Genomic DNA, 23,790 nt, shown 5'->3' on the forward strand with positions numbered 1-23,790 from the left:
TTTATTATTAAAGAGATTAGTAGTAGTATGGATGAGAGATTAATCTGGACGAGAGGAGTTCTTGCAATGCTCATATTTGTCCAAGCTCTAATAATGTTAGTCATGTCATTGTTAATTTTGGTAGGGTGCAACGCCAAGCTATGGTTTGTCTAGGCTTTGGCCTAGAAGAGGACTTGAAACTTGTGGGACGAGATTGTAACACTTAAGTCTGAGTAATGCAAGAATTTATCTCGCAAAAAAGAGAGAGTGAAATCAAATTTCAGTTGACTGAAAAATCAGTAAAGGCGTTTTTTTTTGAGAAACTGGGCCGATGGAGATAGACAATGTACAGTAAAGTGCCGCTGTTGGCCTAGTTGCGAAATTAGCCCACGTTGGAGCACGGAGTTCGTCTTGGACTCGTGGCTATTCAGTCTATCCCCAGTGTTCCTCCCCTCCCCCGCCGCACCCAGTTGCCTTGTTGCTTTCTCCTTCTCCAAGTAAACTCAGTTTCCACAGCTCCGCCGCGCCGCCGATTCGCCAGCCATGCCGACGGGTGAGTTCCGCCCCCCCCCCCCCCCCCCCCCCCCCGGTCCCTCAGTTCCTCGACGAAGCATCGATCCGATCGTCGCGCCGCGCCTGCGCGCATTTCCCTTTCCTTTTTGTCTGCCCTCTTGCGTCCTTTTCAGGGCTTGGGCTTGCACGGATAGATCTGCCTTCCGGCGTAGGTAGTTCGGGATCACCGGTCAGGAAGAATCTGGCGGTGGCAGCGCCCGTTTCGATCCGCCTTAGTAGTGGATTTGAGGTGATTACGCTTTTGAATTTAGGGTTTAGGTTTAGCCGCCTAGATTTGGGCCTGCTACTGCATGTCCTAGTCTACTCGTGTTATTCTTCCCGCATATGTGCTGATTGGAATACCAAGCCTCAGTTCGGTGGTGTTGTGATTATCCAATATTATATGTATGCGGGTAGTGGTGGATCCAGTATTTCGAAAATGGCTGTAATTTTTCATAGAAAAGTAAGATTTACAATAGCCAAGGTCCAAGAAAGAGCCTGACAATCGCGAGCCCCAAGTCGGCACACTCCAATGGGAAAAAAGAAATCCTCAGCAGTTTGTGGAGGCAAGAAAAAGAGGCCGTGATTGCGGAGGCAAAGAAGGAAACAATAATTCATCAATAAAACTGACTGGTGTATACACTGACTGGAGGCAAAGAAGAGGAGGAAGAGTAGCAGCTTGCACTGGAGTAAAATGCTGTAGAATTGAGTAAAATGCTGTAGGTTTGGTTAATACATTTTCATCAATAAAACATCTACTCCTGATTCAAGGCTCATAATTTTCTTTTCTTTGTGTTACGTGACTAGTAGACAATAATAAGCAAGAATGCACTGGAGTAAAATGCTGTAGAATTGGGTAGATGGAGAGTATTGCCACTGGAAGCAAGAAGGACGGGAGTGGAGGGCACCAGAACAGCCTGCAGGAAGGGAATTATCTGTGGATTATCCCCTGTGTGCACCGACATCTAATGACATGTAGTATGCGCTATGTTGGAATTCGCCCATGGATCGATTACATCAAAGTAGAAGAACACAAGCGCACAAAAAACTTGTAGCCAAGGGCCAGTATCCTGCCCTTTATTTCTCTTTTTTTTTTTCTGAAGCTCAACGTTACAATTTTGTGCGGCCTCACGTGTATATATATACACACAAGGCCACGAACCGACAAAGCAACCTTAACCTATACAGACTAGACACAGCTAACCAAACCTACTAGTAATAGGACTATACTCTTTCCTAATCTGTAGTCTAAACCGGACTAGTAATTTCCTAGCATGATACAACACGTGTCCAACTCAAACTTAGCTAGCTAACACACGTACGTTGTCCAAGCCAATTAGCAAACGCACTAATTAACCTGCTTAGACTCAACTGCTAATTCACGCAGGACTCTACCACAAGATTACCTAACAAGCTGTATGATGTCTAGAGGGTGGATGTAGTATAGGGTTATGTCAAGTCCTGGACCCAAACCACTTAAATGTATTTTTATTCAGTCTCCAAAAGCAGACAACTGAGCTCCATCTGTGTTTTTCTTGCATAATGGCACACTGCATACATGTGATACTGTTGTGATCTGGCAGACTGTTAATAAATTTTATGACATAAGAAATCTAGTGCCAGTAGCAGTTAATTAGGCATGATGTTTCTACTATGCAGCTTTGTATTCTCTTTCTAATGTTAATAAAGTATTAGCCTGATGGCAGTAGGGTCACACGGTTTGCTTAATTGAGCAGCGTGCATGACCACCTCAGCTTTTGGCTTCCAATTTTCATCTTGTGCTGCTGTCACCACCAACATCAGAACATATATATCGATTGGTCTTCTATGTTATTTTATATTATTTTAGTATTTCCTTTTGGCAATTGTACTTCAAAGTTCATTTTAACTATTGTTAAAAGCATTGGCTGGTGGCATAACATAAGTACATTCACGTTGAAACAACTTGTTTTCTTACCATGACTAATACTTTAGAAATGCTTTCCAGTATGCATAAAATGGCAGAAGCAGGTCTTTCCAGGCATAGAGATTGATACTAGCCAGCCGCCTATGGTTTTCAAGACCCAGTTGTACACACTGACTGGTGTACCCCCGGAACGGCAAAAAATTATGGTGAAGGGTGGAATATTGAAGGTAACATATTTTGGTGATACAATATCTAGGATATTAGACCGAATTGATCGTCATTGTGTATGACATATTTAACGTGTCTGTAACCACCGAATGCTCTCCGTACGATGCAGGATGAGACAGATTGGTCTACTTTGGGACTTAAAGATGTGAGAAGCTCAACTTATTTTCCATGCGCAGTTTTATTTTAATGGACCCTACTAGTTTATTACATTCAACGACTCTCTTTACATTGGAGTATCAAAATGCACTACGCAGGGTCAAAAGTTGATGATGATAGGTACGGCTGATGAAATTGTGAAAGCTCCAGAGAAAGGCCCTGTGTTTGTTGAAGATTTACCAGAAGAAGAGCAAGCGGCTGCATTGGTGTGTATGGCCTTCTTGTTCTATGCGTATATGTGATGTTGTTTTTTAGGCCTCAATCTGTACCTTTTAAGTTACTAATTCGAATCATAATAAACTTTGTCTTTACAACATATATCTGCACTCTGCAGGTGCTCTTTCATGTATTAGAAATAGATCAAACTACCCCTTGCAAAAAAGTAAGAAAGAAAAGAAATAGATCAAATTGTGGAGTTTAGTAAATACTGTTACGTTTCCTGCTAGCCATGGAGAGACATTAGTTGGAACACATGCTCCAACTTGTGGATCAGATTGGACACTTGCGCTAAATATGAATTTATCTTTCTTGAACTTTCTTGGATTTCACCTCTAGCCTACCCCAACTTGTTTGGGACTAAAGGCTTTGTTGTTGTTGTTGAACTTTTTTGGATAGCCTGTTTAATGTAACTAAGTTGCTGATCATGAACCAATAATATTTTTTTGGATAGCCAGTTTAACGTAACTAAGATGCTGATCATGAACCAATATAATCAGTCTCAACGGGGTACTATATGCAGCAAGTATAACTTCTATAGTTCTGTATGAAATCATTTGTATATAGAGCATGATAGGTTTGATGTCAAAAGTTGGCATACAAAATTTGGCAAATGCCAAATATTTGCTAGCAATTGGTTGGTTACCAACTTTTCTTGCCAGGTTCACAAGAAGGTGCCAAATTTTTACAAATTTTTGATTTTGCCAAATGTTGGCATCAAACCAATCAGAATAGTATCTCTTGACTTTAGCTCCAGCGTGGTGGTTTGGTTTTGGGTGTTCTCTATCTATGCTACAAGTAAGGTTGTTCTTGTGACTTCCAGGGGCATACTGCTGGTCTCTATAACTTGGGGAATACATGTTACATGAATTCCACTCTTCAGTGTCTGCATTCTGTTCCAGAGCTTAAGTCAGCATTACTGAGGTTTCATTCCCCCACCCATCCCTCCAAGCCTGGTATCACTGACTTTGACTATATATTGATTGATCTTGGTGATCTCATTGTCTTTTGCTCATGCAGTTATTCAGATAACGTGAGGGGCAATGGGGTGGATCAAGCATCCCATAGTTTAACAGTTGCAACTCGTAATACTTTCGGAGAGCTTGATCAAAGCGTTCGACCAGTTGCACCTCTTCACTTCTTACAGGTCAGACGTCAGTTCTGCCCTCACATCTCAAGCCAGTGAAATCCTTCCTAAGTTTCTGTGAGCACAGGAGTTCCTTATGTTAGTAGTCTGTTTTATGGTATCTTATGAATTAGATTAAGAATACTACTCATTTTGATGGTTTTTTGTATGTATGTGTTAGGTCAAAACATTTCAAACTTTAAGCATTATCATGTGTAAACATACCATGATTTTATCTGTAGATGACTTTACAGTGTTATGTCAAAGTCTCCTACTGAAGACCGGAAAACTTCAAACAACTACTTACAATTTAAACAGGAGAAATTGGATTTTTTTGGGTTCAGTATGTATTTTGAATTTTTATTGTATGAGATGAAAAATGCAGTATAGAACTATCGTACATTTCCAATACAAAATTTGCTGCTTATGTTGCGTAAGTATAGTTTAAGTGTTCATGATCCGAGTGCATAAGGTAATGTAATTGTAGGTCTAGTTGCATTTGGGTGGATGGAAGTTTCGAGGGGGTCCTTTATTGTTAGGAACAACCCGCAATTTCAGTCTGGAACATGTATATTAGATATTTGCAAGCTGAAGTCCTTAAAAGAGCCTTTAGAATTTTAGGTAAAGAGGATCCCATTGCTTTGCAGTTTGATTTTTTTTATCCCTAAAGCAAGATTTACGATCCGACGAGTCATTCCAAGGCTGAGACTCATAGACTAATTGTGACTAGTTTAGACTACTGCTGAACAAGTCGACATGATACTGTAGTACACAACTTACAGTAATCAATTACTAAAACCTAGTATCCATTAAAAATTGAACTAGTATACAATGTAAATTGAATACATTGGAGCGTCAATTTGCCCTGCAGATCAGGCCAGAAAGCGCATTTCCATGCTGGGTCCTTGCTCCTAGTTAGCTTCTTCGCAGGATGCTTCGGTGGATTGTAATGCTCATCGGCATGAGCTGCAGCTGCTGCTGAACACACTACTTGAGATATCTCTGGCAGGGTAGACATTGTAGCTCAGACCTAAGGATCTTGAAATTGAAACAAGTAAAACGGAAATCAGAAAGAGGGCAGGGGAGAAAATGAAATCTAAGAAGGGAAGGAGAGAAGGGAGAAATTACTTGGCAGAAGAGTGCTTGCTTGCTTGCTGCAGCCTGGCGGAGGTGCAGATCCAGGAGTAGAACCAGCAGAGGGAGACTGGAGGGACGGATCCAGGAGAGGAGAAGAACCAACAAAGGGAGAGCGGAGGGGCGGATCCAGGGGAGAGCAGAACCAGTGAAGGGAGAGCGGAAGGGTGGATCCAGGGGAGGGGCAGAACCAGCGGAGGGTGAGGGTTGCAATGCTCCTTGCCACCGCCAGTGGTGGCGGCCTCGTCCCAGGTCTGGAGCGAGCCTGAAAGCTAGCTCTCCATTTTTTCCCTCCCATCGGGCTGCGGGCTGGGCGGCAGGCTCACTTATCCCCTCCCAAATTTGAGTCAAACGACTCAAAGAGCACGACTAGTCTAGACTATTCTATGACTAGTTTCTCGACCGCTCGACACGAAAATCCTAGTCGACAATGACATTGAGACTCATAGACTAGTCCCTCGACTACTAGTCAAGACTAGTCCTTCGACTCGTAATCATTGCCCTAAAGTCGAAAATAAAAGGAACATTTGTACCTAAATGAAATTTGTCGCCAGTCAATACTTATATATTCACACTAAGAGTTCTAATTGTGCAGCACTAGAAAGACTAATTTCATACATTCAACTAAAAAAGAAACTTTCATGGTTTCCCTAACTGATTTACAGTAGAAATGATTAATATGTGTTGTTTCTTACCTGTTCTCCTTTGTGTGCTTGATTTTGATTTACTGTTGTAAAACAATTTTTTATGATTAACCGCACATAAATTAGGTTGCATGTACTCCCTCGGTTCCAAGATACAGCATATAGATTTTTCTCTATAAACTTGGTTGAAGTTCATGAAGTTTGACTTTTGAAAAAAAAATATGCGTACTACTTTATGAATGGACGGAGTATTTGACAAATTGAATGCATATCAATGATAATTATTTAGTTCGTTAACTTGCAATCCAGAATTCCAGGGTCTAAATTTATTTTATCTAACTTTATGCAGATGCTGCGGAAAAAATACCCCCAATTTGCTCAACAGCAAAATAATGTTTACATGCAGCAGGTTCCTTCTGTTTGCCTATGATTAAGATATACTAGCTTGTCTGCTGTTGAATTTATATGCTGATATCACATGGCTTACTTGCAGGACGCAGAGGAGTGCTGGACACAGCTGATCTATACGCTTTCTCAAACACTTACATCAGAAGCAAGGTAACTTGCATGGTTTTGTCCAAAATCTCGCTTCTGGTCACTCCAAGTCCTAACACTTGTTGTATCATCATCATTTTTTTAATAGTTTTGTACTCCCTCCGTTCCTAAATATTTGTCTTTTTAGAGATTTCAAATGGACTACCACATACGGATGTATATAGACATATTTTAGAGTGTAGATTTACTCATTTTGCTCCGTATGTAGTCACTAGTTGAAATCTCTAGAAAGACAAATATTTAGGAACGGAGGGAGTATTTTGGATAGCCATGCACAACGCAGCTTGTGGACCTATATTCATTCCATCTTCCCTTCCTTTGGGGTCATCCCCTTTGAGCAGCACCTTAGCTTTACTGGCATTTACTTGTGGTGTTCATGGCTGGCAATTCAATTTAATAACACTTTTCTTCTTTGGCAGTGAACCTACTGCTGCTCAGATGAAGGAACTTTTCGGGATTGATCTTGTGAGCAGGTTCTCTTGTCCTCCCTCTTATATCTGTTTTTATGCCTCTATATGTTCGTTTTGTTTCCTCGAACCTATGTGTTCGTTTTCTTGTAGGGATTTGTCATCAACTTGATACTGACACTGCTGTATTTTCACTTGCGTTGTACAGTGCATAGAGATAGTCGGTTGGCTATTGCTGATAACACTAGTTTGATGCATCTATTAAAAAAAACTACATCTCTCCTGCATTTCTAGGACACCAAAGGATATAGAGCATTAGAGCGGCAGTCCCCTGTAAAAATTGATGATACAACATCTCACAAGCAGACGTAGCTTATTTTGATATTTCCAGTACTTCATGTATGAAGGATCATGTGTTATTTCAAATAAGGCAGCTAGATTACTCATCTAAATAAAAGGCAGGTATTTGTGTATGATGAGCTTTATTTGCAGGGTACACTGTGCAGAAAGTGGTGAGGAGAGTTCAGAGGCAGAGTCGGTTTATTCTCTGAAGTGCCATATATCTCATGATGTAAACCACCTTCATGAAGGACTGAAGCATGTAAGTATCATTCCACTTGTTAGTTAAGTATTCTTTTTTTTGTTAGTTGTGCTGATAGGATAATTCTTTTTCTGTCGTTTTACATATCTCATATTTCTATGCCTTTAGTGTTTTGTTAACTATCCATGTATTCTTTCTACAGGGTTTGAAGACAGAACTTGAGAAGGTTTCCCCATCACTGGGCCGGACTGCTATTTACACAAGAGAGTCGAGAATAAATGAGTTGCCTAGGCAAGAGCATAATTCCCATTCATCATTTTTCTCACCTTAGTCAGAGATAACATGTATGTATATTCTCTCTTCAGGTACTTGACTGTGCAGTTTGTTCGTTTCTTTTGGAAAAGGGAGTCAAACCAAAAGGCGAAGATTTTACGTGTATGTTTGATTCTTTTTGTTCTCTTTTCCTTAACAAACTTGCCTTTGTGGAGCATTAAGAGTGCATTTTGATACTGCAATGCGAGATCCTGTGCCCAACCATTTTGGTCAACATATCTTGTAATTTTCTGTTCTTGCCAGAAAGTGGATTACCCTCTGGAGCTTGATGTCTATGACTTCTGCTCGGATGAGTTGAAACTAAAACTTCAAACTCCTCGACAGGTGGCTCTCTGTTCAATGTTCAAATTTTAATTTGCGAGCTCTGCTATTGTTTTGATTGGGACATTCAATTTGCATGTGAAGGTGCTGAGAGATGCAGAAAGTGCCAGGTTTGGTTTGAAAGTAGAGGTGAAAACAAGCAGCTCACAGAATATCGAGGTAACGATGTTTCTGCTAACCAGACTATCATTGGATTTGGACCACATGGCCTGTTTATCATTTAGAACTCTTAAGAATGATAATTCGATTAATCTTTTGTGCAACTGGCAAATGCTAGTCAGGCATTTTTATTTTTAGTTTCAGTCCCTGCTATAACTATTGATGATTTAGTACATTTCATTTCAGGGGTCATCAACTAGTGCTGGGGAATCATCTAGCATGGACATTGACAAAGGCAAGTGATTGGTTCATGATATTATTTAGCAAAGTTGCTCACATGTAGCAATAGTGGTGCTTTGTTCTCTAATTATCCAACTTAAGTAGGGTTCTAGTGTCCATATTTTTGATATGTGCATTCACAAACAGTAACTCTCAGAATACTCTCCTACCAGTGAGATCAAACTCATTACCAATGGTGACTAAGTTGCCTAAAACTAAGAGATGTGTTCTTGTTTATATGCAGCTGATTCTTCTGTGCCAAAGAAACAATTAACTGGCATCTATGATTTAATTGCTGTCTTGACACACAAGGGAAGAAGTGCAGATTCTGGCCACTACGTTGGCTGGGTTAAGCAAGATGATGGTCGGATCAGCTAGTGCTACGCATAATCAAATGCTCTCTGGGCTTGCAAATATATTGATAATTTCTTGTTGCCATTCAGGAAAATGGATTGAGTTTGATGACGACAACCCAAGCATACGGAAGGAGGAAGAGATTTTGAAACTATCTGGTGGAGGTAAGCAGCTATTTAGTTGAAAGAATGTCGGCTTAAATATACCATTAATTGTTTCTAAACAGGCTAATATTTCTTAACAGGCGACTGGCACATGGCATATATCTGCCTTTACAAAGCTCGTGTTATCTGAACCTGAGTTGATAAGTTCTCAGCCGAATTTGCTTTATATTTCCAAAGTTGTGTGCATTCCTTGCCTGTTTTTGTGTGCCACATGAGCGGATGTATTAAAGTATTGATGAATTTTCCAGTTTGGTTCAAATGAAGTGATCAGTGTCCATTCTGATGTTCCTTGTCTACTAGAATATTTATCAGCACTCAACAAATATGGAGAAAGATTTGTTTGATTTTTTATTTAAACATTATTTATTTCCTGGAATATTGTGTTGATATATTATGTTGCAATGGGGCATGCGGCTTTTGTTTCTCCGTGACGGGGTACTTGAGTAGCGTAACACCTGACCGTCGCTATGAAACTGTAAAAATAAGAAGTTGGTCGCTGGCTTAGGAAGGTGCCAAAAATACATTGTCCTATTTTGAATCGGTAGAAGAATAAAATTCATTAGAACAAAATTTTAAAATTCTTAAAATGAGCAAAAATATAACGGAAGATAGTACTCCCTTCGTCCGGAAATACTTGTCATCTAGATACATCTTTTTTTATTCATTTTGATGACAAGTATTTTCGGATGGAGGGAGTAGTAGGTTATTCTCAAGACACTACCTTTTGAATGTTGAAATATACTCTAATCAAGGCTTGGTTATGTTTTTTGTAAGTTGACGCGCAAGGTCGTGTACCGGGTAGGAGGACAAGGTCTGTGGTAGCTTTGAATTACTCCCACCGTTTCTAAATATTTGTCTTTTTAAAGATTTTATATAGACTACCACATATGGATGTATATAGACATATTTTAGAGTGTAGATTCATTCATTTTGCCCTCTTTGAATTACTCTCTCCGTTTTTAAATATTTGTCTTTTTAAAGATTTTATATAGACTACCACATATGGATGTATATAGACATATTTTAGAGTGTAGATTCATTCATTTTGCTCTGTATGTAGTCACTTGTTGAAATCTTTAAAAAGACCAATATTTAGAAACGGAGGGAGTACAATTTGTTCACCCTCTTGGAAATGAGTTGTAACAATTTGGTTGGGAAGAGAATTGCAAGCAAAAACACAATTATGTAAGAACTTGGTAAGAGAACTCGTAGTGTAGTACTTGTTAGGTTTTTTTGCGAGGGTACGCCAATGATGTACTTTATCTTTATAAAAAAAATATGTACAACAGATTAAAATTTTGCTAGTTAGGTGTCACAAATCGACCCTAATCAAGCCTCCACCCCACTCCCTCATGCTACTCGACTAGTCGGATGCTAGTTGTCCTCCAAACGCTCCTGTCATGGCCCGATCTGAACACTCTCGCGTTCCTCTGTTTTCAAAGTGTCCAACAGATTAGCATCACGAACGTGTCAAACCCTTTCCGAGTTTACTTGTGAATTTGTTTCCTAGCTTCCGTCCACCATTGCACCAACCTACAGTCATTTGCAGGGCAAAGCTCGATCCTCAAACCCATTCTGTCAATGCAACGAAACCACACTTGCCGCGAGAACATGCACTGCTGCAAAATATGGTCAACCGTGTCCTCCTCTTGGTCGCATAAGTAGCATTTTGATGTTTGGTCTTGCAATCCATGTCTCGTCCTTCTATCTGACGTCCACAGTCGGTATTGTACTGCCAACCACATGTAGATCTTACACGCAAGTGGAGCCCAACATTTCCAGATGGCTCCGAATGAGTGAAATCTCACTCCCTCGCAAAGCATCTTGTATGCTGATGATGTTGTGTAAACTCCTGACTCGTTCCAAGCCTAGATGGATCGGTCCTCCAACTGCTCATCCAATTGAACCTCCGAAATGATCTTCCAAAGTCTGATGAACTGGGTCAAACCTTCCGTGCATAGGTTACCCACTAAGTCGTTCATCCAAGCATGCATGCCTAGAGCATCACATACCAGTCGCCTGTTGGCCACTTGCGTGCGAACCATTGCCACTACCCAGGGGGCAATCTCTGAGATTGTTGCCCCCTGCAACCACCGGTCTTCCAAAAACAAGGTTTTGTCTCCCGAGCCAACCTTCCATTTAACTAGACTCCCAAACGCTTGGTCTACCTTTTTGTCCGCCGTCAAATTGAGCCCTTGCCAAGGCTTGGATGCATCCGTCCGTCGGAGCCATTCCCATCTTAATCTTAGAGCCAGACCATGTTTATATAAGTCAATAACGCCCAATCCTCCCATGTGTTTTGGCCTACACACCTTGGCCTAGGACACCACACATTTGCCACCACTCACTTCCTCCGTCCCGACGCAAACCGACAGCCTTTGTCCACTCTTTCTAGAGCCCATTTTGGCGCCTCCACAATCATGAGATGATGAGTGGCCCGCACCCTCATGACTTGGTTGACGAGGATAAGCCTCTCAGGTCTAGTCACCAATCCCCTTTGCCATCCTCGTCAATAGTGTAAAGTGTATATCAAACATATGTAGAACCTAACATGTAAAAAATACACTTTATCAAACACTATTGGTGTAGAACCTAACAATCATGATGAGGGGGCATTTATAGTGGCACAACACCAATAGTGTTTGATATATATTTTCCACACACTATCTCTACCTTCCAATCTAATCTCACCATCTATCTCAATGGCTCATCTGGTCTGAATCCCCTTTCATTGCCACCAACACACAATTTTAAATTTCAAACACACAATATGCAGTTGTGCACGTGGAGGTTTGGCAAAGGGAAAAGAATCCATACATGAAAGGCCATTGATATCTCCACGACAGTAAGGCAAAAACTAAAATTTGAGACATAGGGACATAATCCCGGTCTAGCAAAAGAAAAGGAAAGAACTTTAATCCAACCGACTGATGTATGAAAATAATAAGTTGCTTTTATCATGCGAGACATGGAGAGGGCCCACACACCCTTTTCCCCATCCTCCTTCGCCCATCTTCTTTATTTTCTTCTCCCCTCGAGCGACGCCTGGCACCGAGCTGCCTATGAATCCTTCAACAGTGACAACGAATCCCGGTACCCTGAAATTCTCGCCTCTACCCACCCGAATGGTGTAGTGTGCCAAGTCGGCCCTGCTGGGACGACATGTACCCGGGCAGGTAAGCCGAGATCACCGATTACGTCAGTCGGTCTGGGCTTCGTTTCACCAACTCGGAACATGGTTACACTTCAGTCTCAACCACACGTTTGGCCCTCAAAGGTACTATTCCTGGCGTCATGAGGACAAGATGAAAGAACATGGCAATGGGCTAGCTACGCATATTACTGACCATGGTGGTTTTATTTCACGATACCCTAGCGCGCCCAGACCCATCCACCTTTTTGTGCTGACCTTATTTTGTGGAAGCAAATGGTCAGGGCCAACGAGGGATTGCTACTGCTTTGTTTGCTTTCAAACAACGTGCGTCGTAGAATGGACGCTTAATGCTGCCTGCTTTGTCAGTCTGCTCAAACCGCTCAAAGATGTTCCAACAAATGCCATGAGCGGTTGCCAGATGTCCTCTACGAAGTAAGCAATTCATCTTTAATACACATCTCTCCCTCTCTCTCTCCGCACAAACAAACCAATCCCTCCCAGCCCCCTCGTTTGTTGTCATGGATGACGGGAAAGAAACACCAGATGTTGATCATGTCTGAAGGTGCTATATACCAGCATGGAGCAAACCAGCGCCATGTACGAGCACTGGCTCAAGGAGGAGAAGTGAAATTTCATGGGCATGGACCTCGAAAAGGCGTCTTTTGAAGCGATAGGGGGTTACCATCCTGCAACTATCCATGCACGAGCACGTCCTCGTTTACCATTACTGCAAGGCCAAGGGGGAGTGTCGTGAACTCAATAATTTCCTACAATGCAAAATGATAACTTCCACTAATGTGGACATCATGAATGACAAGAAGATGCTTGGCATTCGAGATGAGCACCATGTCGACATCCAGAAGCAGTTCAGATCAAAGGCAACATGTAGCGACCAGACCTCAAACGGTCAAGTCTCTATGCATCAGTGTCATCCGTGGATCGGTAATGCTGACACGCACAATACTCGAGGAATTATAATAGAGTTTCAATCACACACTTATTACATCGAGTCCTCATAAAGAGTATGATTACACAAAAATATCATGGCTAAAGGCCATGTAAACTAGATAACTGCGGAAGCTTCGAAGGTAAATGAGTCCATCAACTCCAACGGCATAGCTGAGTGCAAAATAATGACCTATTGCACCTTATTCGTCATTTGAGTAGTCTGCAACATGAGATGTTGCAGCCGTGTAGGTCAGCACATTGAATATGCTGGCAGAATTACACTCGAAAGCAATGAAATGCAAGAACTATATCTACATGCAATATTTGGCTGGTGGAGGCTGTAAGTTTATGATTTTGCATAAAGCTAGTTTTTTTCCTATAACAAAGGAATAAATTTATTTAACTACTCCCAAGTTGCCCATTATTTGAGAAGGTAACCCCAACTCAAATTCCAATTAAAAATATCATCATTAAACCCACGTCAAATTAATTAGGGTAACGTGATGAGATCACATCAATAGATTCAAGTACTAGATACTCAAGATGTCCATAACCGGGGACACGACTAACCATGATTAGTTTATACACTCTGCAGAGGTTTGCACACTTTTCCCCACAAGACTCGACCGCATCCATGATCGGATGATCGAGACATAGTCTTTCTGAAACATTAACTCTCTACTCCGGGCGGATCGGTACACCTACTTTCCCCTGCATATGCTAGTCCACCTCTTCAAGAGCTCACGCAACTTACTCAACTATACCAGAGCCCATAATGGCTTGTGGCTGCACACGGAAGTTTCTAGCATGAATAATCTTATGATCCCTTTGAGTCTGGGTGGCATTCCATAGGAAAAATCACACGGGTACTCCGGGATTTCCCAAAAACAGGCAACACTGGGTTCCCCAGGTGCCTCAACAATGGTCCACCCAGATGTATATTAAAGTTGCCACCTTAATGTTATCCATGATTAAATAACTCTCAAACTTCCATGTGTGAATCACGATCCAATCCCCGTCTACGAGCATAGCTGCGCAATAATAAGCATAACGTATATTTCTCGGGGTGATCAAAAGGTATTAGGTTTCCTACCTCAAACACTACAACCAAAATCACATGTTCCCAATCCTACTCAATGCAAATATTTGAGGGGCAGAACTAATGCATAGTAAAAACTGGGTATAAAGGAGTATGATCAAAGTGTAACTTGCCTTGCTGACGATCTGCAAACTCTAGAGATTCATAGTAACAAGCTTCGCACTCCGGGTAATCTAGTGTAGACAAACAATAGCATACATAAGCAATCACTCAAACGAAACAACGAGAAAACCGAGAAAAGATCCAAATCAAACACAAAACAAGCAAATGACTTAAACTAAAAAAAGTCGAACCTAACAGCATTATTATCATGTGAATTAGATCTAAACAGTAGGTACATGTGATTAGCTATGATTTGCAAAAATATTCAACTCAAACGGAGAAACGAAACTCAAAATATGAACTAAACAAGATTGTTTACTAATCTGGACTAAACTCAATTTTTACAATACCAAAATCATGTTCAAGTTGGTTAACTGGAAAGAGCAGAACGATACGAAGATTTAGGCGCTGGTTTCATCTAATTTGGATAAACGAGTAAAAATTTATACTAGTTTAAAGATCAGGGGCTAAATCACGATAAAACTATTTGTGAATAGGTCCCTGGCCGAAAATAAACTAAAAAGAAAAATCCTACGGCCCGAACATTCGCTAACAGAACAGATCTAGCGCAAAGCGTTCGTTAAAATGAACGAACGAACGGACGTTCGTTAAATAAGCAAACCCTAGCAAAAAAACCGATCTAATAAAATGAACCGGGCTAAACCAAAAAAAATCGGGTCGGTTTGACGGTTTACCGGTTAACCAAAAATAACCGGTCGGCGGCGGCGGCGGCGACGAGCGGTGGCGTCGGCGATGGCGTGCTGCGGCGCGGGCGGCGGGGCAGCGACGGCTGCATGCGGCAGCGTGCAGCGAGCAGCGGCGACAAGGCTAATATTTAGGACAAGATGAACATTTTTTGGACTAAAATGCAATTTTCAAAAATGCAATATTTTCTAATTCAAATAAAATAGCAAAATAAAAATACCAATAAAGTCATAATTTGATTTTAAAATTCTTTCTCCAATATTTCTCTTGTGGTTGAAGAAGTCATATTATCTTCTCTCATATATTTTTAATATTGGAAATAATTGGAGAGAAAAATATTAAAATCAAATCGACCCCTTCTTCAAAATCTGAATTAAATTCAAATATGAATTTTGTGAAACCTCCAACTCTCTCCTTGGTCCTTGAGTTGCTTAAGATTTCTAGGATCTCAACCAAATGCAAGTACAAATATGATATGCATATGATGATCTACGTATAACATCCAAATTGAAAATTGGGATTTTACAAACCTACCCCCCTTAAGATGAATCTCGCCCTTGAGATTTGGGTTGGTCAGCAAAAAGGTTTGGGTGGTCTCTACGGAGATCTTTTTTTCGCTCCCAGGTGGCTTCCTCCTCGGTATGGTGGCTCCACTGAACTTTGCAAAACTTGATAACCTTGCTGCGAGTAACTCGACTGGAAAACTCGAGAATCTTGACTGGCTTCTCTTCATAGGTCAAATCACTGTCTAACTGAATTGCTTCTAGTGGCACTGTATCTCTCAGAGGAATATCGGCCATCTCTACGTGGCACTTCTTCAACTAGGAAACATGAAACACATCATGAACTCCTGACAATCCTTCTGGCAATTCCAGCTTGTAGGCGACTTCTCCCATGCGTTCCAAAACTCTGTATGGTCCCACAAAACGTGGTGCTAGCTTTCCCTTGACTCCAAAACGCTTAACTCCTCGAAGTGGGGACACACAAAGATATGTTCTGTCTCCGACTTCGTAAACTATCTCCTTGCATTTAGTATCCGCATAACTCTTCTCCCGGGACTGGGCTACCTTGAGTCTATCGCGAATCAACTTAACCTTCTCTTCTGAGTCTTTGATTAAGTCCGGTCTGAATAACTGTCGATCTCCAACTTCATCCCACGATAACGGTGTCCTGCACCTCCTTCCGTACAAAGCTTCGAAAGGGACCATCTTCAAACTGGCTTGATAACTGTTGTTATAAGAAAACTCTGCATATGGCAAATTGTCATCCCAACTAGATCCATAATCTAGCGCACAAGCTCTCAACATGTCCTCCAGAATCTGATTGACTCTCTCGGTCTATCCATCTGTCTATGGATGAAAGGCTGTACTGAACTCTAGCCTGGTACCCAAAGTTTCATGCAACTGATTCCAAAACTTTGAAGTACACTGGGTTCCTCTATCTGATACAATGATCCTCAGAACTCCGTGCAGACATACAATCCTGGTCATGTATATCTTTGCCAACTTAGCACTCGTACAGGTGGTCTTCACCGGGATGAAATGAGCTACCTTCGTCAAATGATCGACTACAACCCAAATAGAGTCATAGCCTGAACGAGTCCTGGGTAATCCAGTGATAAAATCCATGCCAAGTTTGTCCCACCTCCATTTGGGTATCGACAATGGTTGTAGCAATCCCGCTGGCTTTTGATGCTCTACCTTAACTCTTTGACATACATCCATACTGCTACATAATCGGCAATATCCTTCTTCATTCCTGTCCACTAGAAATTTTCCTTCAAATTCAAATACATCTTAGTGTTGCCTGGGTGAATCGAATACGGTGAATCATGGGCCTCCTGCAGAATCAACTTCCTGATCTCGGGGTCGTTAGGCACATATATGCGGTCCTCAAACCATAAAATGTCATGCTCATCCTCACGAAATCCTTTAGCCTTTCCTTTACTCATCCTTTCCTTTATCTCGGCAATCTCCTTGTCAGTCTTCTGGGCTTCCCTGATCTTACCCAAAAGAGTGGACTGCATTTCCAATGCTGCAACATAACCTCTCAGAACTATCTCCAAGCATAACTCTCAAAGATCATCTGCTAGCTCCTTAGGTAATCCTCTGGTTAAGAGCGTGTTAACATAACTCTTGCGACTCAAAGCATCTGCTAGGACATTGGCCTTTCTGGGATGATAGTGCAATTTCATATCATAATCCTTGATGAGCTCCAGCCATCTCCTTTGCCTGAGGTTCAACTCCTTCTGTGTGAAGATGTACTTCAAACTCTTATGATCCGTGTATACATCACAATGGTTTCCGATGAGAAAATGCCTCCATGTCTTCAGCGCATGCACTACGGCTGCTAACTCCAAATCATGCGTAGCATAATTCAACTCATGAGGTTTAAGCTGTCGTGAGGCATAGGAAACAACTCTTCCTTCCTGCATAAGTACAACTCCAAGTCCTCGTTGTGAAGCATTGCAATATACTTGGTAATCCTTACGTTGGTCTGGGAGAATCATCACTGGGGCTGTAACCAAACGTTGCTTCAACTCCTGAAAACTAGCTTCACACTCCTCAATCCATTTAAACTTGGTGTCCTTCTTCAATAACTCCGTCATGGGCTTTGCAATCCTGGAGAAATTCTCAATAAACCTCCGATAATAACCTGCGAGTCCAAGAAAACTCCTGATCTCTCCAACTGATGTGGGTGCCACCCATTTAGTAACAGATGTAACCTTGGTAGGGTCTACTGCTATTCCTTCTCCAGATATCACATGTCTGAGAAATCCAACTTCCTCTAACCAGAACTCACATTTGCTGAATTTGGCATACAACTGATGTTCTTTGAGCTTCTCAAGAACCAAACACAAATGCTCCTTGTGCTCCTCTTCGTTCTTCGAGTAGACCAATATATCATCTATGAACACCACGACAAACTTATCCAAAAACTCCATAAACACCTTGTTCATCATGTTCATGAAATAGGTAGGCGCGTTAGTCAGACCAAATGACTTGACGGTATACTCATATAGCCCGTACCTTGCGGTAAAAGCGGTCTTAGGTATATCCTGCTCTCGGATCTTCAACTGGTGATAACCTGATCGAAGATCTATCTTTGAGAAAACTTTAGCTCCTTGCAACTGGTCAACCAAATCATTGATAATCGGCAGTGGGTATTTGTTCTTGATCGTCACCTCATTCAGCGCACGATAATCAACAACCATCCTCAAAGATCCATCCTTCTTCTCCACTAGAAGCACTCGGGCTCCCCAAGGTGATGAACTCGGTCGAATGTAACCTTTCTCCAGTAACTCCTTTATCCGCGTCTTAAATTCCTCTAGATCCTTTGCGGGCATCCGGTACGGTCTCTTTGATATTGGTTCGGTGCCTGGCAATAGGTCAATCAAAAACTGAATGTCTCGATCCGGTGGCATGCCTGGTAACTCCTCTGGAAATACACAAGGATAATCCTTCACCACTGGTACTTCCTCCTGTACAACTCCTGATAAGGAATTCACTTGAGTCCTCTTCGGCGCATGCCGGGATACATACTTGATCCTCTTTCCTTTTGGGGTGGTGAGAAGAATTGATTTACTGGCACAATTGATGTTTCCTTCAAACTTGGATAGCCAATCCAGTCCCAGCATCACATCCAATCCTTGTGACTCCAGAATAATCAGGTCGGTGGGGGAAAACATGTCTACCTATGGTTAGTGGCAACCGATAGCATCCCCTACTAGCCATATACTCCGCTCCTCGGGAACCTACTAACATAGGTGACTTAAGGGCTACGGTTGGCAGGTTATACTTATCCACAAATCCCTTGATATGTATGTATGAGATGCACCCGTATCGAAAAGAACAAGTGCGGTAAATGCATTAATCAAAAACTTACCGACAACTGCGTCGAGTTGATCCTTAATGTCCTCCATGCTGACGTGGTTCACCTGACCTTTGGTGAAGGGGTTGGGTTCTTGGCAAAACCTCCATTGCCATTTCCATTCTTAGCTTCATGATATTCTGTGGCATAATGTCCGGTCTTCTAGCACTTGAAATAGGTAATGTGGCTCAGATCCCTCTTGGCTGGTGTTGAAGGGTTGGAACGGTTCTGGCTGCTGCTTCTTCCATTCCCATTGCCAATCTTGGGGCAACTGTGGTTATGCGAACTTGCTCCATTGCGCGTATGTCCTCCATGGTTATGGCCTCCATGGTTGTGGTTATGTCCTCCTGAATACGGGAATAGCGGGGCTTCTGCTGAGCTCCTGAAGTGTACCTCCCCTGTCCATACTTCCTCTTGTGATTATCAATCTGTTGCTGCTTGCCTTCAATCATGAGGGCCCTGTCTACCAACTCCTGGTAGTTGTTGGATGTTGCCACCATCAGCTGCATGCTCAGCTCATCGTTGAGTCCCTCAAGAAACTTCTCCTGCCTAGCGGCATCTGTGGCTATGTCATCAGGGGAATAGCGTGCTAACTTGCAAAACTCATCCACATACTAGCCCACTGTACGTCCTCCTTGGCGCAAGTTGCGAAACTCGCGCTTCTTCATGCTCATAGCCCCTGTTGAAACATGGGCAGTGCAGAAAGCCTGTTGAAACTAATCCCATGTAACAGTGTCAATGGGGTAGGTGGCGTTGAAATTCTCCCACCAGGATGCTGCGGGTCTATCAAGCTATTGTGCGGCAAAGCACACTCTCTCCACATCTATGCATCATGTAGTGGTCAGCTCTCTTCCAATCTTGCGGAGCCAATCGTCTGCAACAATCGGCTCGGTGCTACTAGAGAACATCGGCGAATTCAACCTTAGAAAGCGGGCTAGGTGATCAACAACGGTGGTGGTGGTGGGTTGTTGTTGTTCTTTGGTTCTGGTTCTGAACTAGTATCTGCATCAAGGCATTCTGCTGCTGGATCAACTGAGTGAGCTCCGGTGGGAAGGCAAATCCATTGTCACGTCTCAGAGGCATCTGATGGGTTAGAAGTGGTGAGAAAACAGAATAGAATGAGGTCTAAGAGAGATTCACTACCCATAATGCTCATGAGACAAACACAATCAATTTCACTTCATTCAATAGCACACAAGATCACACAATCGGTCTAACCTATGATTACAAACTCGATCGTTGCTAACTACTTGGAGGGAAAATACTACTAGTTACAATGGTGGTCATCTAGAAATTTTTATCAGAGGAAGACTCCATGATATCTGCTCCAACTTCGTCAACATAGTCATCATCACTGTTATCATTTGCATCACTATTCGTGTCCGTGTCATCCAGGATGATGTAGTCCTCCGAATGGATCTCCGTTGCTCGCTTGATATTCTCCACTGATATTCCCATCTTCCTCTTCAGGTCTTCATGCTTCTCCAGTAGTACGACAATCTCTTCCTCGTATCCATCGCATGTAGACTTGAGTTCCTCTTCTAGCTCATTGTTTCTCTTCACCAGTTTCTTGATCTTCTTCATGTGGATAATTTGTTGATTCTCCTGTCGACGAATATGATCTCCCATCTCTTGAATGTAGACTGTAATTGATCCATCCCCCCCGTATGAATCATCTCCCATTTGTCATCTCGATGGGCACATATCTAGTAAATGGTATTCTCCAGCTCCTTATGATACACCTCACATATGCGTCCAAAGGTGATATGTGCTGCCATGCTCTTTCCTATACTCCAGCTTGGTGCATCCAGGTAGAAATCAATAGGCTCTGCTGTTGGCGCAAATGTCCTCCAAGGTACCCAGACTTTGATCTTCCAGCGCTCCTCTTCCGGTGCAGATGTAGAGAATGTCAACGTGAAGCTTGGTAGTCCGATGGTCAAATACTTAGTGACTTCCTTCAATTGGCGTCCGAAAGAGGGTGTCGTCATACGGCTGAGTGAACTTGTTCCTGGGGTTCGCCATCTATAGAATAGAAAAATAGGAGAACTAGAAATGAGTAGAGAAGAAAAATCCCGTGGCTCATTCTAGTGGTCGCGTCCTATAGTCAGCGTGTGCTCTGATACCATCTTGTAGCGACCATAACTCAAACTGTCAAGTCTCTATGCATCAGTGTCATTCCTGGATTGGTAATGCTGACACACACAATACTCGAGGAATTATAACAAAGTTTCAGTCACACACTTATTACATCGAGTCCTCATAAAGAGTATGATTACACAAAAATATCATGCCTGAAGGCCATCTAAACTAGATAACTGCGGAAGTGTCACGCCCAATATGCGATACTATCCTAAAGAGACTCGAAGGTCCCACCAAGGATAGAACCGCATATTGATACGCTTTTGCAAGGTGGATATCATTACATCAATATTACATAATAGATGGGGATACATACAAAAGGCATACAATGCCACATGAATACAACATCATCTTACATAAGAGCACCATCCGACTATGGATGAAACACAAACAGAAACTCAAACGACATCCACCCTGCTAGCCCAGGCCGCCGACCTGGAACCTATCCCATGATCGAAGAAGAAGCAGAAGAAGAACTCCAAAACAAGCAAACATCGCTCTCACATCATGATCATCGCATAACCTGTACCTGCAACTGTTGTTGTAGTAATCTGTGAGCCACGAGGACTCAGCAATCCCATTACCATGGGTATCAGACTAGCAAAGCTTAATGGGTATGGAAAGGATAAGTGGTGAGGTTGCAACAGCGACTAAGCATGATATGGTGGCTAACATACGCAAATAAGAGCGAGAAGAGAAGCAACAAAACGATCGTGAAGCTAACAATGATCAAGAAGTGATCCCAAAACTACTTACGTCAAACATAACTCAAAACCGTGTTCACTTCCCGGACTCTGCCGAAAAGAGAGCATCACGGCTACACACGCGGTTTATGCGTTTTAATTCGAATCTGGTGTCAAGTTATCTACAACCGGACGTTAACAAATTCCCATCTGCCACATAACCACGAGCATGGCTCTCGAAAGTTTATACCCTGCAGGGGTGTCCCAACTTAGCCCATCACAAGCTCTCATGATCAACGAAGGATATTCCTTCTCCCAGGAAGACCCAATCAGTCTCGGAATCCCGGTTTACAAGACATTTCGACAATGGTAAAACAAGACCAGCAAGACCGCCCGATGTGTCGACAATCCCGATAGGAGTCGCACGTATCTCGTTCTCAGGACACACCGGATAAGCTAAGCGTACAGGTACCGACGTAACCCAAGTTGCCAAGGGATGGTCCCGGACGGTGCTCTAGTTTGGACCAACACTCCGAGGAGCACTGGCCCCGGGGGGGGGGGATAAAGATGACCCTCGGGAGCGCGACTCCCAAGAGAAAAAAAGGCTAGGTGAGGCAAATGGTAAAACCAAGGTTGGGCCTTGCTGGAGGAGTTTTATTCAAAGCGAACTGTCAAGGGGGTCCCATAAATCACCCAACCGCGTAAGGAACGCAAAATCAAGGAACATAACACCGGTATGACGGAAACTAGGGCGGCAAGAGTGGAACAAAACACCAGGCATAAGGCCGAGCCTTCCACCCTTTACCAAGTATATAGATGCATTAATTAAATAAGAGATATTGTGATATCCCAACATCATCCTGTCCATCATGGGGCAATCTTCAACTTCACCTGCAACTAACAACGCTATAAGAGGGGCTGAGCAAAGCGGTAACATAGCCAAACAACGGTTTGCTGGGAAGGGTGAAAAGGTTAGAGGCTGACATGGCAAATTGGGGAGGCTTGAAGAACAAGTGGTAGGAAGCGCATCATAGCGATAGAACGATGCAACTAGCATAGCAATGATAGTAGTGTGATCCAAGATGACGGTCATCTTGCCCGAAATCCCGCAAGGAAGGAGAACGAGTCCATGAAGAAGACAAACAGACGTAGTCGAACAATTCCTCACGAACACAACGTTACGGGAACTAAGAAGCAACACCGGAAACAAACAAACAACATGGTAAACAGACAAGCATAAACATGGCATGATGCACAACCAAGTATGATGCATGCCCGATTTAACGAGGCGTGGCATGGCAAAGCACAACAACAATACTACAAGTTAAGTGGAGCTCAATATGCAACGAGTTGCATATTGACGAAACACCACAAGCAATTATTTAGTTCTCTCCCGTTTATGCTACCCAACAATATTAAAGGTTGTAACATGGCAAGAGGTGAAACATAATAAAACTACATATCTAGGCAAGTTTAAATGAGGCCGGAACAACAAACAACAATTCCGAAAAATCCTCATATGCAATTTATGAATTTGCTATTGTTCTGCCCTATACACAATTTTAGAGTTGTTAAACATGCAAAGTGATGCCACCATGTTAATCTATGCATTTTTCTACCCCATTTACAAATAAAGTTTATTTAAAACCGAGCTACGGTTATTTAGTTATGAAATAAATCATTTTAGCATGGCATTTAAGCAAATTTAAACAAACAACATTTTAAGCATTTTAAACATGGATGAAAGTGGCATATTATGAAACTAGATGAAAAACTAAGCTTTTTTCATATATAAATTATTTACATATATGATGCACGGTTGTGGAGTTATTATATGCATGAATTCTAGGTTTTTTTTATTCAAAACTGATATTCTCTGGATAATTAGCAAAAATCGCAGCAGCAGGAAAAAAACACTAGGGCCGAATCTGCTGGCCCAACAGTGCACAGGGGGGCGCTGGATCTGATGCTCACCAGGGGCTTGGCCCGTTTGGTGGAGGACGAAGCAGCATGCCGTCGTGGCATGCGGCTGGGACTTGACGAGGCTGTGACAGGCGCGGTCAACGACAGGGTCAACGCGGTCGACGACGAGGGGA

General features: G+C 42.3%; 1 protein-coding gene across 2 annotated transcripts; it reads left to right on the forward strand.

Annotated features, from left to right (window-relative positions):
• The first annotated feature begins 335 nt into the window (after nt 1–335).
• LOC123069817 (ubiquitin carboxyl-terminal hydrolase 6) lies at nt 336–9,370 on the forward strand. 2 transcript variants are annotated; one of them, XM_044492753.1, is made up of 18 exons: nt 336–532; nt 2,519–2,664; nt 2,775–2,810; nt 2,920–3,027; nt 3,861–3,961; nt 4,058–4,184; nt 6,291–6,350; nt 6,435–6,499; nt 6,916–6,969; nt 7,396–7,504; nt 7,647–7,735; nt 7,810–7,879; nt 8,021–8,101; nt 8,183–8,257; nt 8,444–8,492; nt 8,721–8,840; nt 8,920–8,994; nt 9,075–9,370. In XM_044492753.1, exons 1-18 carry the CDS (start codon nt 523–525, stop codon nt 9,122–9,124), a joined length of 1,425 nt encoding a protein of 474 aa, XP_044348688.1. In that variant the 5' UTR covers nt 336–522; the 3' UTR covers nt 9,125–9,370. The 2 variants fall into 2 exon arrangements, with proteins under 2 accessions (XP_044348688.1, XP_044348689.1); XM_044492754.1 differs by lacking the exon at nt 8,721–8,840.
• Nucleotides 9,371–23,790: the final 14,420 nt, after the last annotated feature.

The sequence above is a fragment of the Triticum aestivum genome, chromosome 3B, assembly GCF_018294505.1.
Source record: "Triticum aestivum cultivar Chinese Spring chromosome 3B, IWGSC CS RefSeq v2.1, whole genome shotgun sequence".
Taxonomy (NCBI): domain Eukaryota; kingdom Viridiplantae; phylum Streptophyta; class Magnoliopsida; order Poales; family Poaceae; genus Triticum; species Triticum aestivum.

Bases quoted from the DNA above. Each gene is read 5' to 3' on its own strand.
- LOC123069817 (XM_044492753.1), top strand. The intron at 6,500-6,915 runs GTAACTTGCATG...CTTCTTTGGCAG, and splicing joins ACACTTACATCAGAAGCAAG to TGAACCTACTGCTGCTCAGA. The intron at 6,970-7,395 runs GTTCTCTTGTCC...CTTTATTTGCAG, and splicing joins GGGATTGATCTTGTGAGCAG to GGTACACTGTGCAGAAAGTG.